General features: G+C 51.5%; 2 protein-coding genes across 2 annotated transcripts in view; one reads left to right on the top strand and one right to left on the bottom strand.

Annotated features, from left to right (window-relative positions):
- Nucleotides 1-7,890: 7,890 nt before the first annotated feature.
- RLBP1 (retinaldehyde binding protein 1) lies at nucleotides 7,891-12,086 on the bottom strand. The gene is made up of 7 exons (XM_010183634.1): nucleotides 12,024-12,086; nucleotides 11,652-11,780; nucleotides 11,173-11,374; nucleotides 9,939-10,117; nucleotides 9,096-9,254; nucleotides 8,331-8,441; nucleotides 7,891-8,221 (listed from the first exon to the last, which is right to left on the bottom strand). Exons 1-7 carry the CDS (start codon nucleotides 12,033-12,035, stop codon nucleotides 8,063-8,065), a joined length of 951 nt encoding a protein of 316 aa, XP_010181936.1. The 5' UTR covers nucleotides 12,036-12,086; the 3' UTR covers nucleotides 7,891-8,062.
- A 3,024-nt stretch (nucleotides 12,087-15,110) lies between these two features.
- FANCI (Fanconi anemia, complementation group I) overlaps nucleotides 15,111-15,344 on the top strand; it is a 23,633-nt gene continuing 23,399 nt past the window's right edge. Inside the window, exons 1-2 of the mRNA XM_010183633.1 lie at nucleotides 15,111-15,194; nucleotides 15,313-15,338. Coding sequence (XP_010181935.1) covers nucleotides 15,111-15,194; nucleotides 15,313-15,338 — 110 coding nt within the window. The remainder of the gene's footprint in view (nucleotides 15,195-15,312; nucleotides 15,339-15,344) is intronic.

The raw sequence follows: 15,344 nt of genomic DNA, 5'->3' as shown, positions 1-15,344 counted from the left end.
AAATGGTATCTTTGCATTGCTAACTATTTCCATATCTATGAAAATGATGTAGGATTACTGACTCCTGTAAGACACTTGGCTCTTCCTCACTTGAATTCCTTTTCTACACCCAGACATCCTCGTCTAGTTTTAATATGCAAAGTGAAGTGTGAAAGCTGTTTGCAAGAAAGATGCCTACTCACTTGTGCTTTTCCCTCAAGTGGCTGTTATGCTCTGTGCCAAGATGGTTATTAAAGACTCTAGTCTATCCCCTGGAAGGAAAGTTGTCCCATGACAATCTGGAGACTGAAACTTTGTGGTCAGTCTTTTTTTTTTAAACTGCTAGTTCTGTCAATATTGTAGTCTCATTAATCCGTTCTTAGGGCTTTCTCTATTGCAGTGTCAGTGAAGTTTATTCCTGTCACACTTCCTACATCAATTAGCACTTTATTGCTTCAGCCTTGGTCTGTGTTCCAGGCACTTTAGTTTATAGCTTAGGGGTGAAACAAGCTGCAAGACTTCAGTCTGGTAATATAGGGGAACAAGCCTTCTGGACTGCCCTGTCCCTGAACTTCAGTAGGTTGGAGAGGTGGGGTTTTGTTTTAATAAAGCAATAACTAATTATTATAGCAAAGGTGCATTATCATATCAGGAAATTCCTTTAATTTGCCTTAGGCCAGTCACCTTGGCCTGTTACAATGAACTGTGGATATCTGCACATTCTCCTTGTTAATAAATCCAGGTTTCCTTTTTTGTTTGGTTTGGTTTGGTTTTTTGTTTTGGTTTTTTTTCCCAAAGAAAAGATATGACCAAGTAAAGCTATAGCAAGACTTGGCCATGCTTGTGGCTGTTCTGTAAGAACTATTTTAGGGTATCAGTTAGCAAGAGTATTCTTAGCTGATGGATATCTTGTCTCTGTTATCTTCTTATTCATACTGCATCTGTATATCACTAAAATCTGTCATAAAAGACATTTCAGATTTTTGCTTAAGTAGCTGTTCATGTAATATTCATTGGATATGACTTAAATATCTTCTCGCTTCAACAGAATTAGAGCGTAAACAACACTTGTACACATCAAATAGATACAGTATAAATTTAGGTGTGTAGGGGAATATGGTTTTTATCTCCAGTGGGTTACAATTTTAGAAGTGTTTAGACTTTCTTAGTATACTACAGCTGTAGCTTACACAGGTCATGGTTGTCTGCCTTGAGGAAACAAAACTGCCCTTCCTGTGCTTCATGTGTCTTTCCTCAATCCAGTTTTACTGTGTTGAGTATCAACTTCAAACAGCGCTAGAGGAACAGAAGTCGTCCTTGGTACCAATACTGCTGTTGAGGTGAAGAGCCCATCATATGACCCAACACGTGGATACCGATAAAGGTCAGTGTGCATTTGACCTCCTTTGGGGACAAAATGTCTGCCTTCCTCAACATAAGAGCCTTGTCAAAACCAGGGGCTCTCTGCACAGCTCCCCAAGTGGCTGAAGCTCTGCCTTCCTCCCTGGGACCCCAGACTGGCAATGCAGTTCAGTTGAGTGGCCCAGAACATGAACATCAGGAGAGTGAGAACTGGCTTGGTATTGTCCAGAGAGGTTAATGCTGAGGCAAGGCAAGTGTTTTGCCTCTTGCTTTTTGGCCAAGTCCTGCCAGTTCTTCTGAAAGCTTGGAAAAACTTTTCTTTCTCTCATGTTGTAAAGATCATTCTTGATGGGCCAGGCTTTAAAATGGGTTTTCATGTTTCTGAGGTATGAGGAAGCTGCTTCTTGTCAAATGTAACTTCACAATTCTTTCACTACAGCAGATGGCCAGTCAACTGATGACCCATTTTTAAGCAAATGTTTCCTAAAATGAGTTGAGCAACTGGACAGTTCTCAAAGCAGCAGGAGCTGTAGCAATGTCTAATCAAATAGAGATTTTGCTTTAAAGCTGGAGGATCTTTCCTGCCCCACAGTCCAAATCTTCATACTTCAAAAGTGCCAATGATGTGGACTTTCTGAAACTCTCAACTACAGAAATAATATGGGTCTCTCTTGCTCCTTTGACCTGTTTTTGCACTTGCATCTACAGCTGTTCAAGCCACTTGTGACTTGACCAACTAATTCTAGCCTATTTGGGGAAGAGCAGCTTTTGTCACAGGTTGTCTGTGCAAGGCTTCTGGAGCCTAAGGTTCAGCTCACTAACCTTTTTGTAGGTGGAAGCAGTGGGAAAACTATTCTTTCCATCTCACCCAGTTTGATGCTGCTTTCAATGTAAGATCCGCTGTGTCAGATCTGCAGCAGTAACTTGAGATTTTAGGGAAGTGGGAGAGGAGAAAGTTAAATTGCAGTGTGTTATCTTAAGACCTTCAAAAAGAGAAATCATGTAGTAAATTGTGCTGCTGATAGTGGCTGGCAACTGATGCCTGGTGCCAGTACCCCAAGATGGATGTGACTTTGTCCAGTCCTAATCTGAAAAACTCTTCTCCCAAAATAAGGCAATGCTAATCTTGTGATGTGGGCAGGGGGTCTTCATTTGCCCAGTGAACTCAAGTGCAATCTGAATTTTTAAGTCTTAGAGGTGAAGTTGTCCTTTTCATCTCTTCTAAGGCACATGAAGTGGCTGAAGTGTGCATTTGTAGATCGTTACAGTATAGTCTGATAGTGCAGTTCAAGGTTACAGCATGGTGAATCTGTCATGTGCCCTGTTTAGTTCAAATTGAGACTAGAAAAAGCATTAGCAGAGCTCTTCCACAGGCAGTCTCATGTGGTATACACACCTCTTTCCCATCACTGGATATAAGTAGCACTTAAACATAACCCAAAGGCCTCTCTTAATCAGATAGTAAGTTCCAGGACTGTTACTCTTTGAAGGTTTGGCTGGTCCAACCATCACCTTTGTCAGTGTCCGGAAATGCCTGAAGATTTAGGTGAGCAACTGGGACTTGCTCTTACTGCCTACAAGAAACTTGCAGCTTCCCCTGCATCAGACCTGCCAGCATTTTTAATGGTCTCTTGGTTACCTTTTAAATTGAAGGTGTTGTCAGATGTCTGACAGTGTCGTAGCTGCACTGTAAAGACAGGCACTTGAATTTCCCTGCAATCCTTTCCTGAGTGTTTTACTGCAGTTCCTGTTTATGAAAGATACAGGTTACAAAGACAGGGCATTAAGCAAAGATGTTGGGAACTATTAGCTCCAGTACTGAATTTAGCCAAGCTACCTGTGTGTCATCTATCCTGGGTCTGTCACAAGTTCCTAGACCACAGCCCTTTGACACGTGGTGCCTTGCCCTTTTTCTCCTCCTCCCTTGACATCAGCATATCTAGAGACTTCAGTAACAGCTCTCTCAGAGCGTTTTGGGCTTTGCTTTGAGTTTTCAGACACTAGGTAGTGAGATACATCACCAGAGGTACGCCGTACAAGCGTGTGCTGATTTAAAAGACCTTTGTGGGCAGCCTACAACCAGGTACAGTCTATTTTAAGGCTTAAAACAACAATGTGTATAAGTAGTGGATCATGTTCATCTCTCTGCTCCTCTAGCAGTAGCGATTGAGTCATAGGATGAGAGTTTGCTTTGCTTTATATGTGATTTTTTTTCCCTTACAATCCCAAGGTTCTTACATCTATTACCTCTCCAGCAGCATAGCTAGAGGTAGATTGCCCAAGTGACTACATCTCAAAAGAAAGAGCAGAGAGTAGCAACTTCAGGATTTAATTGCCAAACATTTTCATCACCGGGACTGCTTCCAAGTTTTTCTAGAAAAATACCGTGCCTGTTTGGAGCTTATTGAAATTCTTCACAGCCTTTTTGCAGGAGACCAGAAAAGGCCCTAGCCTTGTGCTGCATGTGTAAGTGATTTGTTGTGAAAGAGCATCCAGTTTCTGGCTTGAGTCATGCTCCTTGTGTCCTTCTTTGGTGGGTCTGTTGGTTGAGTAGGTCCTGGAGCCACAAAGACTCAAGCAATGTCTCAAGAGTGGTGTGAGGACTTGGAGTTTTCTCCAAGCTTAGAATGCCTCAGAGCAACACCACCCCAAGGAAGGGAGTGCCTTGTAACTGCACCCCTCTTATAGTTGGGAGCATCCGTTGCACTGGCCTGGACATTCTCGGCTGTTGGGGAAGCTTTGGCATAAATGCCATCAATGAGTCAAAGCAAGTGCCAGCTGTCCACACTGGTAGAAGTGTTTCTAGGGTTATCCTGAACTGTTGTATTCTGAACATCTGTATTACTGGTTTTGCTGGTTAATCCATGCACACAAACGCTGCAGTGTAGGGCAGCATTTATCAGGTTGGCTCTGCTAGCATTGAACAGCATTTTTTCAAGTCTATCTGATAACACTTTCCAAAAGCTCCAACCCCGCATCACTTGTGGATAAAAACTTCTTCTTACCCAATGGCCTAACCCAAGTAGTTGTAATGCCAATAAGGAGCCAGATCCCAAAGGTGGCTCTACACAAAGCCTTTTTGCTTTTATCCAAATGACAAGCTTGCATTGTCTATCTCTGCTCATGCAAGAGCTTTGATTAGATATAGAATTTTCTTCTCGGATCTCCACTAAAGCTCTGTTGGGATGTTGACCCTTGTCATGGCTCCTGCCGATTGGGAAGTTTTAAAATTAATTAAAAAAAATAAAAAACCAAAACCCACTTGTATTTGATATAACCAAACCCTACAGCTTAGCCCAAGTCAGCAGCTTTCCAAAGGAGCCTGTTTTCTCATTGACTATAATTCCCAGTGACAGATTCTCAAGACGAATGTCAGCAAAGCATAATCTCTTCTTCTGAACATCCCAAGCTGAAGTGTGTGGAGAGCTCAGGAGGAACAGACCTGTGCCCATCTTGTTTTGCCCATGCAGGTGTGTTAGAACAGGCTGAGCGACTTGGTGAGCAGCTTACTCTGAAAATATTTCCAAATTGGCAAAATTATACTCTGGAACCATCTCTAAATGCTGCCCTGAAAAAGCTTGTATACTGAGACACCCTGCCTGCTGCCATGTTCTGAGTCAGATTCTCTGGAGCTGACAGCTGCAGGGGAGATGATTTGCAACTAGCAATGCAATTTTTCTATATCTGCTGATGTTTACCTTTAAAATTCTATATATAAATATATATAAAAAACAATGTCTTTAATTTTTTTCTTTAATTTTTGTTCATTTGTGTGGTGTAAAATGGAAGTCATTGCGAAACAATGTAATTTTGTTATCTTTGATGCTGTGGGATTTCTTTATTTAAGAATAAAGGACTTATTGAAGTCAGTGCTACATGTAGTGACTGTGTGTGATGTTATTGGGTGATGAAGTCCAGCTGTCACTCCTGATGGGCAAAGCAGCCAGGCTTTCTTACTCCCTCTACAGTAGAGAGAGGATCATCTGATGTGGGAATACCTTGGGCCAACAAGGTAATAGATTAAAATGCAACTGGGTGTCTGAATGTGTGCCTTCAGTTATGAGATTTGGGTTAGCTAAAGGAGGAGTAAGGAATCCTTTAGCCCCAGACCTGACACTTTAATTTCGTACTAGACGTTTGTTTCTGTTCACCTGGGGAAGGGCTGTCCTTATACTGCTGTGGTATGCACCAAGGCAGGAGTTGGCTTGTTGCTCCTTCACTTCCAGACAGGACAACTCCTGGGTTGCTAGCTGAGGGCTGACTTTATCTTCTCGCTTCTTTCTCCCTAGCAGCGTGTGTCACTAACCCTAATGATGCTCAGGTCTTTTCTACTTGATTTTTGTCTTCTGTCCAAGGGAGATCCCTGGTGCCTCTCTCATGGAGAACAGAGATGCCCTGAAAACCCTGAACAAGGGCTATTTTTGCCAGTGGGTGAGAACAGGTTCTGACAGTCCTGTGTCAGCCCACAGGATCACTTGGTGGCTGGCTGCAGAACCAGAGCCAGGTCTTACAGCTCTGCCAGGACTAACACCCAAAGCAGGGCCCAGGGCTTAGCTGTGACCCTGCAGTGTGTGGAAAGACTCCTCTGGGACGACAGCTTTGCTGGAGCGTGCGTCAAAGCCTCTGGCTCGTGTATCTCTGCAGAAAGTAATCTGTTATTTTTCCTTATTTGAGACTGAGTGCAGTTCCTAATCTTTTAGCAACTGGCAGGAAATAAGTGTCTCTGGCTGGGACACTGGCATATATAAAGGCTTAACCACTTGTTTGAGCCTAGGGCACAGAAAAGCCCTGCCAAAAGCAGTACTTGACTGACAGGAGAAGCTCACTGGATTTTGAGCTCACTACAGACAAACTGAGGCAGATGTGGAGTGTAACTGGGACTGGTGAGCTGTTGGGGCTGCTGGGCTGGGCCAGGACCATTGCTGCTCTTCCCCTGCACTGAGAATTGCTCTGTATGAGACTGTTTTGGGCTCCATCTCTAGTTTATTTGTCTTTGCAGTCTGACTGTTAGATCTGCTCTTAAACTCCTTCCTAGCTTGGTGAGAGTCACTCTGGGGGGAAGCTGAGGCCGGTATGGATCCTGCTCCCTGCTCTCTTTGCTGTGCTGTTCTCTTGTCTCCCCATCAAAGCAAGACACTAGGTGACAATTTGTCCTAGCAGGGATCTCCCAAGAGCTGTGACTGTCCCAGTCCAAATCACAGAGGCAGCAGCATGGTGCTCCCATGTGTGCATATGGGCTCTTTTTTTTGTCTTTCTGTTTTTATAAGTGAGCTTTGATTGTCTTCCAAGCAAGCTGAGCCATTGTGTTTGCACTGGCCCGATGGTTGTAGGGCTGTCATGCATGCTTTCCTTGGGACAGCTCCAGATGCTTCCCGGCCCTGTGAAGAGCATCTGTGCAGTAAGGAGCCAAACTCAGCAGAGAGGTGCCTTCTGCTCTCCCTCTGGGCTCTTGCACAAGGTTGGTGCAGCCTGGGACTAGCCATGGACTAGCCATGCTGCTGAGGCTGGAGAAAACAGATTTAACCCCCGTCGCCTCTGCCCAGACAGGCCCCATCCTCCCTGAAGCTTCAGAGCCGGCGTCCTGTTTGGTTTGAGCCCGAGCCAGTGCCTTGATGAATGCAGCTCTTGTCAGCACCCTCCACCTTGGCCAGCTTCGGGTGGGGGTCTGGTCCTCTGCTTGGCTGATGAAAGGCACTCGTGTGTAGCTGCAGAGTGGGGAGGGAAGGGAGATGGTGCACGCTGCGGGAGCAGCTTGACAGAGAAGAAGGTAACTGGGCAGAGACCAGTGCATTGCTCCTCTCTGAGCCCTACTGCTCACTGTGGGAGAAGGCAGTCTGGAAATGGATATAGGATTAGCTCCTTGGAGGAGACGCCTGCTTCATGACCCAGAACAGACCACTTTGCCTGGGCCACAGCTACTTCTGCCTCCCTCCACCCCACCCCAGACTTGCTGACTCCACATTAGGAAGGCCTAATTAGCATCAGGCACAGCTTGTTTGCAGTGCAGAGATCCTCCTCCTCTGCCCTCCGTGGTGGCTTTTGATGGGGTTTCCATGACTGAGCTCACTCTCAAGGTGCAGTGCTAGGAGAAACAGCTGCATTTAAGCTTTTGAAGGATTTAGGAAGGTATATTCTGCTTGTCTTTCACTGTCCTGTGATTAAAATCCAGCTCCTGCTCTTAGTGGCTGCTGCAGCCTCTGTTCCTCCTCCCTGCCTGCCTGGCTGAGCAGGAATTAGGCAGAGCCTGCTCCCGCCTGGGCCCCTGGTTGGGTTCTTGTTTGCATCTGTTTTCTCTTTCCTAGAACCAGCAGCACAGTGAGCACCTGTGCCCAAAAAGCTGCACCCTGTTCCTTGCCACATGCCACAAGGGATCCCAGAGCTCTGCTGTTAAACACTTTATTTCTCCCTCGCTGTAGCCCCCCCTTCCCAGAGCAGACACTTTCCTTGTCCTCCCACCACAGCTCCAGGACGTGCTGCAGGAGAAGGCTGGTGGACTCCTTTCTCTGCGGATCCAGAGGGAAGGATGCTCTGCCCAGAAGGGACAGGGCTGCCAGGCAGCCCGCTGCCAGGTTTGGGGAGGGGAGGGACAGGCATGGAGCAACGCACCCAGAGCGCTTCATCACGAGTAGTCACTCAACCACAACTACAGTATAAGGAGGCGGCTGGGGTTAGAGGGTCACCTCTGATCCTATTTTACAGAGGACAGGGAGCAGACCCTGGTTTAAAGAGCCGTGTCTTCAGCCTCAATGCGGGGCCCAAAGAGCTTCTCTGCAGTGGCTTTGCCATCGTACTTGGGCAGGTTGCCACCAAAGTCTGCTGGCAAGATGTCAGCGTCGATCTCCTGGTAGAAGGACTCCAGCTCCTCCCCGTGCACAAAGACCTGGCGGGAGATGAGAGCGACCCTCAGCCGAGGACCTGGGCAACTCCTCCAGCAGCTCAGTGTCACCCAGGGATGTGCCGCTCCCTCCTGGTCCCTTTCCCACACTCACCCTCTCCAGCAGTTTGCTCTTCAGGAATGGTTTGACCACGTTATAGGTGGTCGTGAAGTACCAAGGCTGGTGGATGAAGTGGACGGCCTTGAACCGGGCTGGGAAGGAGTCCTAGGATCCCAAACACAGACACAGATGGTTACAAGGGTGCTGGCCATGCAGAGCTAGGTGGGCAGCAATGGACACCCCACCACTGCTGTGACTCCCCTCACCCAATCTCCCCTTCTCTCTGGTGGCCCCTTTATTTGCTCTGACCCAGTGGATCAGCCATCCCAGTCCCAGGAGCACCATGGAAGATGAAGAGCCTCACAAATGGCTCTCGCTCCTTAAGAAGGACCACATCTCTGTTGTCCTCCTCCCCTGGGGAGAGCTGGGTGTCTTTGGCCTCTGGTGCAAGGAAAGAAATCCTGGAGTGCTTGCGAGTCTCCATCCACCCTGGACCAGGCTGAGCTGAGAGAGTAGGGAGGAAAGGCCTCCAAGCCATCCTGTAAGATGCTGCAAGGAGTGGTGGCGCTGCTTTTGGCTGGCCATTTGAGAGAGCAGGGAGCTAGGGCCAGAAAAATAGGATCCATCTTGCAAGATTTAGCCCATTAGCTGGCGAGAGAAAGGAGTGTGTGCCAGGGAAGAGCCTCTCCACGGTGCTTTCTCATGGTGCCAGTTTGGTGGCAATCCCAAACCCTGCTATCCCTGCCTTCACCCTGCCCTGAGCTCTCTGCTCCCCCAGAGCCTGCTCTGCCACAGCTGGGTGCAGACTTTGCCATTCACCTGCAGCATATCCACCATCTTCTTCAGCTCAGAGGGTTTGATCCCTGAGGCCTGCTGCATGGTGAAGCCCTTGAAGTTCTCAATGATGCAGAACCCGTTGATCTGGGTCTCTTCGTTTTCCAGCAGCTTTTCCAAGATAACGCAATAGGCACGAAGGATCTGATGAAGAGGAAAAACAGCAGGGTCTGGTGTTAGGTCTCACCTACCATAGACCCCAAGAGGTTCTCAGGAAGACTCCCACAGAGTGTTAGTCAGGGTCTGCTTGACTCCAGCCTGCTTGTCACAGTCAGCCCCAGGACTTCAGGGCAGGGAGGGCATTTCAGAGGATGCTTAACAACCACCACAGCTGTGTGCAGGGTGCACTCATCTCATATATGGATCAGGGATATTTTGTCACCAAGTTCAGATCTGAGCAGAAAATGGAGCTTGGAGAACTCGTGAGTTACAGGCCTGGAGACCTCTTTGCCAAGAAGCCCTTTCTGTGCCTTGTGCCTCAGTTTCCTTCTCTGCCCTATGAGTCCCTCCTTTCTAAAGCACTTTGATTTAATGGCCTGGTGCCTTTCTTCACCCCATATGACCTGGCCTGGGGGATACACACCCAGATTTGGCCTGCACCTTTCACTGCATCAGGGGGAAAGGGAACCCTTTGGGATGGCCCATGCTGTGCCAGGTTCCCTGGAAGGATAAATTCAAAGGGCTACAGATTTGCTTCAACTTGGGTGGCTGGAGGCTGTGCATGGATGTACACATATGCGTGTGTAAGGGATGCTGTGCTCAGATGTGCCGAGTGGGATAAGCCCAGGAGCGGGACCACAGCACTTAGAGAGCAGCAGCTAGGCTGACCTCGTCAAAGGTGATCTCCTCGTAATCCCAGTTCTCGATGTTGAAGAGCATCACCACCCGGCCGTACTTGTCTCTGCTGGCCAGGATGCCAGGGTAGCCGGCTTCGATGGTGCTGCGCACGGCCTCGGGGGTCAGGTTGTCGAAGAGCTCGGGGTACTGCTGGCGGAAGGTCACGTAGCCTGGAGAGAGGCAGAAATCGGGGAGGACAACAGTTGCTTCCCAGCTTCAGGAAGCCAGGGCAGCGCTAGGGGAGAGACAGGGAAGGCTCGCAATGGTGAGATGCCATTCCCTATGCCGAAAGCTGCAGACTGGCTATGCGCAGGGCTCACACAGCTCCAGTCTCCTCCATCACACTGTTATTTTCCCCATGGCAGCATGTTCCCACATGTACGTACTCTCCAACACCTCAATGAGCAGATACAGTAATTTTTCCCTTCATTTCCCTTCTCCCCTTCCTCCCTGTTTGGGTGACATCCCCCAGCTCTCCTCCCTTGGCACCCTGCAGGCACAAAACAAGAAATCTTGGTCCTGGGAAAATGCGGGTGAACAAAACCTCTCGTCTGGGAGCCAGCGCTGATAATTACAACTCATTATCCCCCAGGCCGACACAAAGAAGAGCAAAGATAGAGCCAGGCAGGTCCCCGCCGGTGGCCACTCCCTGGGCTGCCCTCCCGCTCCCCCTCCATCCCTACAGGTCACCCCCAGTGCAGGGAGGGGGTGCCACAAGTCCCCCAACCTGCCCCCAGCCCTCAAAGGGTCCCAGGGGTGCTGAGCTTCACAGAAGAATCAGTGGGTGCAGAACTGGCTCCTTACAGGGGTATGGAGGGGTGTGTATAGCGCATGTATGGGGCATGGGGTTCTCGAGGGGATGCAGGGCAAACCAGCTGGGTTTGCTGCACAAATAAAACAGCCTGCCAACACCAAATGTGTTTGGTTTTTTTCCGGTTTGTCTGGTAAATTAGCAAGGAAGAGGAATGTCCTGTCTTTGTGGGATGCCTGGCACCACCTTCATTTATTTACTTCCTCATCCCAACTCTTGCCCCTGCATCCTGAGCCCCCAGCCTTGCCTTTTTCTATTTATCCTCTCTCCTCATCTCCTTCCCATGCTCGGGTCCTGCTCTGCCAGCACAGCCCAGACCAAGGGGCTGAGAGGCTCCATCATGGGGCCAGGAGCTGCCAGGGGGACAGATAACCCTGTCCTCACCCAGTGCCACAGCCCGGGACACCTCCCCACCTTTCAGCAGGTCGTAGGCCCTGTGGACGTCGAATTTGCGGGCACGGATGAAGCGGAGGAAAAAGGAGTCGTCCTTCCCCTGCACCTTCTCAGCCACCGCCTTGCACACCTCCTCGCCACCCGCCCGCTCCTGCACCAGGTCCCGCAGCGCCTTCACCGCCACCTCCCGCTGCTCCTCTGTCTCGTTCAGTTCATCCTTTGCCTGCAGGGGGGAACAGGGAGGGGGCACAGCTCAGTGATGCACCCCAAAACATCCCAGGGGTCATTTAGGCACCCAAAAGCTGGGTAGCATGCAGTGATGCTCACTGCAGCATCCCAGTGTGGGGAATGCAGGGTCACCCTGGTCTCCTACTCAGAGACTCTCCGAGTAGGTGCATCCACCTTCCCAATGCAAAAGCCCATTGAGAGTCTCCTCTGAGCCCTAGAAGGAGCAGGTGTCCCCGGCTGTGCCTGCCCCTGCTCCCCACAGCTGCCCTCACCTTCTGCAGGGTGTGCGGGGGGATCTTCTCACACCTGCCAAAGACAGGGCCGTGGTCCTTGGTGGTGAGGCGCTCCAGCTTGGTGCGCAGGGCCTGCTCCTCCTCCGAGACGATGCGGAAGGTGCCCGTCTGGGGGCAAGGAGAGGATGTGGGGTCTCCCCAGCCAGCCCCCTAGCTGCCTGCTACATGGGTCCTGTGGAATGGGGGGGCTATGGGGAAAGGCAAAGGGGGTGCAAGGGGATGGGGATGGGCTGTGTGCCACCCAGGGTCCCGGGCATGGGCTGAGAGCAGCCAAGGTGTGCCCCATCCCGGTGCTGTGGGGAGGGGATGTTCAGAGCCCCTGGGGATGGGGTGGCACGGGGCAGTACTCACAACTGCAGACATGTTGTCCTCTGTCCTTTGTCAGTCACAGGACACTGTGAGAGGAAAGGAGGAATCAGCAGCAGTGGGGATCCCGATGGTCTCTGCAGCCCCCCAGTGTCCCATCCCCTGCCCCTCTTGCTCAGGCGAGGACATCCCAACCATCCCCATCTCCTTCACATCCTGCTTGCATCACTGCCTGCCTGCTGACAGCGGCTTTGAGAAACACCAGGGATGTTTGCAAAAGCAACTTTAAAACGGGGATATTGATCCTAACACCTTCATCCTTTTCTTCCAGGTCTGCCTTTCTGCTGGTGGTTGGGGACACCTCATGGGGACCCCCAGCCCCATGAGCTCACCCAGTGCTATTTCATCTCAGATCATCCTGATACGGGCAGAGGTGAGTACCCAGCTTTGACTAGGTGGCAACTGGCTCATGCTTTTGCTGCCTTTTATTTCCCAAGGCATTTTCCAAATCCTCGAGCCTCTGCTGCTCCAGCCCAGAGCCCGTCACTAGCTGCAAGGCTGAACCACAAGCCTCTCAGCATCTTTCCAATGCCATGTAGGTGAAACACCTTGTTCCTGCACACAGGAAGGAGGAGGGCTGCCTTCATCCTCCCTCCAGCACCTGACCCTTCCCCAGTTTGGCTGCAGAACCGGCTTTGAGCCGAGCATGTGCGAGGGAAGCTTGGCTCCAGCTCCATCTTCTTCCCCACCAGCTCCCACGGACAGAACAGACATCCCCTTTTTTCAGGCACTAAAAGCAATCCCAGTCTTAGAGGTGCCAAGTTAAGAGAGGGCTGAATGACAATCTCCAATGCAGTTAATTTGGGTGGAAAATGTCCCAGGTACTCACCAGGGAGAGGCAAAGCTGAACTGTCTGCAGAGGGTCAGTGCACGGGGCAGAGATGGATGCACAGACGGCAAGGCCGGAGTGGAACAGGAGGAAAGCCAGGCAAAAGCTTTGTAGAGTCACCGGGTTGGGATTAGACCGTCACAAGGCATCAACTCACTGCAGCTTTGTAATTAAGTCAGCACAGACCAGGCAAGAAACCCCATTAAAACATTACAAAAGGCAGCTGAGGAGAGGAAAGGAGGGAGCCGGGGCTCCGCCGGCCAGCCGGAGTGTGCGTGGAGGGGCGGGTTGGGATGCCGGACCCGATTAACAAAGTATAAAAGCTTCTCGTTGTGTAACTCACTCATTAGCACGGGGCAGGGGCAGAGAACGCGGCGGGCAGCCTGCCATCCCAGCCTGCTCCCCTGGGGCGAGCAGGCCAGGTCTCTCCCAAAGCTTCTGCCCCAAAAAGCCTGGCAAGGTCCCACTGTGAATTTGGCTGCATGGGCAGGGTCCGGCTGTGGGGAAGGATGATCCTGGGGCTGGTCCCGCTTAGGACTCTCCAATTCCTCCCCAACAGGGCCGCCCAAACCAGCATCCATACAGAGCCCCTTTCAGCTTTTAAAATGAAAAAAAAAAAGCGTACAGAAATTTTTATTTATGATGGCCACAAGTGATGGTTGCCCGTGTGGAGTTTTGGGAAGTGGAACCCAGCCCATCCCCGGGGCGATGCTGTAGACCTATAAAGGAGGGAAGCCCTGGGATGTGGCAGGGACCATGCTGAGCCCATGCGATGGTGCAGTGGGATGGCAAAACAAGGGGGTTTTTTGGACATCCACATCCCAGTGTGCTGAAGTCACATGTGGCAGGGGAGCCCTTGCAGACTTAACTCTTTTTGGGCCCAGGGTTGCAGGAGCTGGGTGAGGACACAGTGAGGATGGGGCTGTGCACAGCTCTTTTGCCAAGCTCAGGAGAGGAGCTCAGCTGGGCTCTTACCACAGTGGGGATTTTGGGGCTGAAAGGGCTTACACAAGGCATGTTTTGTAATGCCACCGGGATTTACAGATTTGGTTTCCACGGGGCTGCCCTGCCAATGGAGCAGAGACCCCGCTGTGAGGGAGGGAGGAGGAGGAAGGTGCTAGACTCCAGATGAAGGGCAGAGGGGAGCGGGGAGGGAAAACCAGGACCTGTGCCAAGACCCTGAGCAATGCCACTGTGTCCAGGGCGCCACGCACTGCTCTCCATGAGAGAAGCCCTGACCTCCCTGTCCTCTTCCCACACCAGCCCCAGTGCAAGGCTCAGCTCCCTCCTAGAGCTCATTGGACATTTGTCTGCAGCCCAGCGAGCAAGATGGTGTGTGACAGGGGGACGTCATCAGCGTGAGGGCTCCCAAACAGACCCAACAACCTTGTATTGGGGTGGCAGAGGGGACTTGTGTTCCCCTGGCTGTCACACAGGTTTTGCAGACTCATGACAATCCCTGGCATTACAAAGTGGGTGCATTGTCCTCGGAAAAGGGGTCTCAGGAGGGGCACCCACCCCAAGGTGTTGTGACCAGATCCCTTTGGGGATCTCTTGTCCAGTTCGGGTTATCCCCCTCCCCATGGCCCCTGGTGAACCCGCTCCCCTTCGTTCGGCAGCATCAGCTCCCACTCCCCGTGAGCATGGAGCTTGCGAAAGCTCCCATGCTGTGCTGGCACCAGATCCTCCAGCTAAATCCTGCTGCTTAAAGGCGGGCTAAACCTCCTCGTGCACCCAAGGCCATCCCTCGTGCCCCCCGGAATTAGGGTGTTTACTCGAAGGGATTCGTGGCCCACGTGAGTGGCACTCACAGGGGCCAGCGCTGCTGCTGCGGGGTGGCCGTGAATGGGCAATTCGTGCCGAGCACCTCAGTCTCCCCTGGCTGCCCTGCACCCCATGTGCCTGCACCCCACACTGCCTTGCACCCCAGGTGCCTGCACTCCATGCTGCACTGCGGCCATAGTGTGTACACTCCACACTGCCCTGCATCCAGTGCTGCCCTACACCCCATGTGTGTGCACCCCACACCGCTCTGCACCCCACATGCCTGCACCCCACATGCCCGCACCCTGCCGGACTCGAACCCGCGACCTCTCGGCACAGCGGGGGCAATGGGCGTGGCCGGTGGCGGGAAAGGGAAGTGAGCGCTCGGAGGCGGGAGCTGTTGCCCGGGTGACCGGCGGCTACTTCCGGGCGGGAATTTCAGGGTGACGGAGCTGAGCCCCGGGCGCCTTTGCGGCACCATGGCCCAGCACATCCTGGCGCTAGCGGCCGAGGAGTCGCCTGAGCGGCTTCAGGAGGCCCTGCAGAGCTTGGAGGAGAGCGAGGTGTGCGGGGAAGGGGTGGGGGGTGTGCGCTGCTGGGCCCTGTCAGGCGGACGGAGGTGGCCTCTCCTCGGAAGGCCTTGAGTGAAGTGCGGCTGACAGCGTCCCCTTCTCTTGGCAGCCGGGGGGTATGGTGGCAAAACAAGGCCGCGA

The sequence above is a fragment of the Mesitornis unicolor genome, unplaced genomic scaffold, assembly GCF_000695765.1.
Source record: "Mesitornis unicolor isolate BGI_N332 unplaced genomic scaffold, ASM69576v1 scaffold10284, whole genome shotgun sequence".
Lineage (NCBI taxonomy): Eukaryota > Metazoa > Chordata > Aves > Mesitornithiformes > Mesitornithidae > Mesitornis > Mesitornis unicolor.
Note: the sequence above shows the minus strand (reverse complement) of the source record. Positions and strands in the feature narration are given on the sequence as shown.

Bases quoted from the DNA above. Each gene is read 5' to 3' on its own strand.
- RLBP1 (XM_010183634.1), bottom strand. The intron at 10,118-11,172 runs GTGGGGAGGTGT...GCCTCTCTCCAG, and splicing joins GGCCTACGACCTGCTGAAAG to GCTACGTGACCTTCCGCCAG. The intron at 9,255-9,938 runs GTCAGCCTAGCT...CCTCTTCATCAG, and splicing joins AGGAGATCACCTTTGACGAG to ATCCTTCGTGCCTATTGCGT.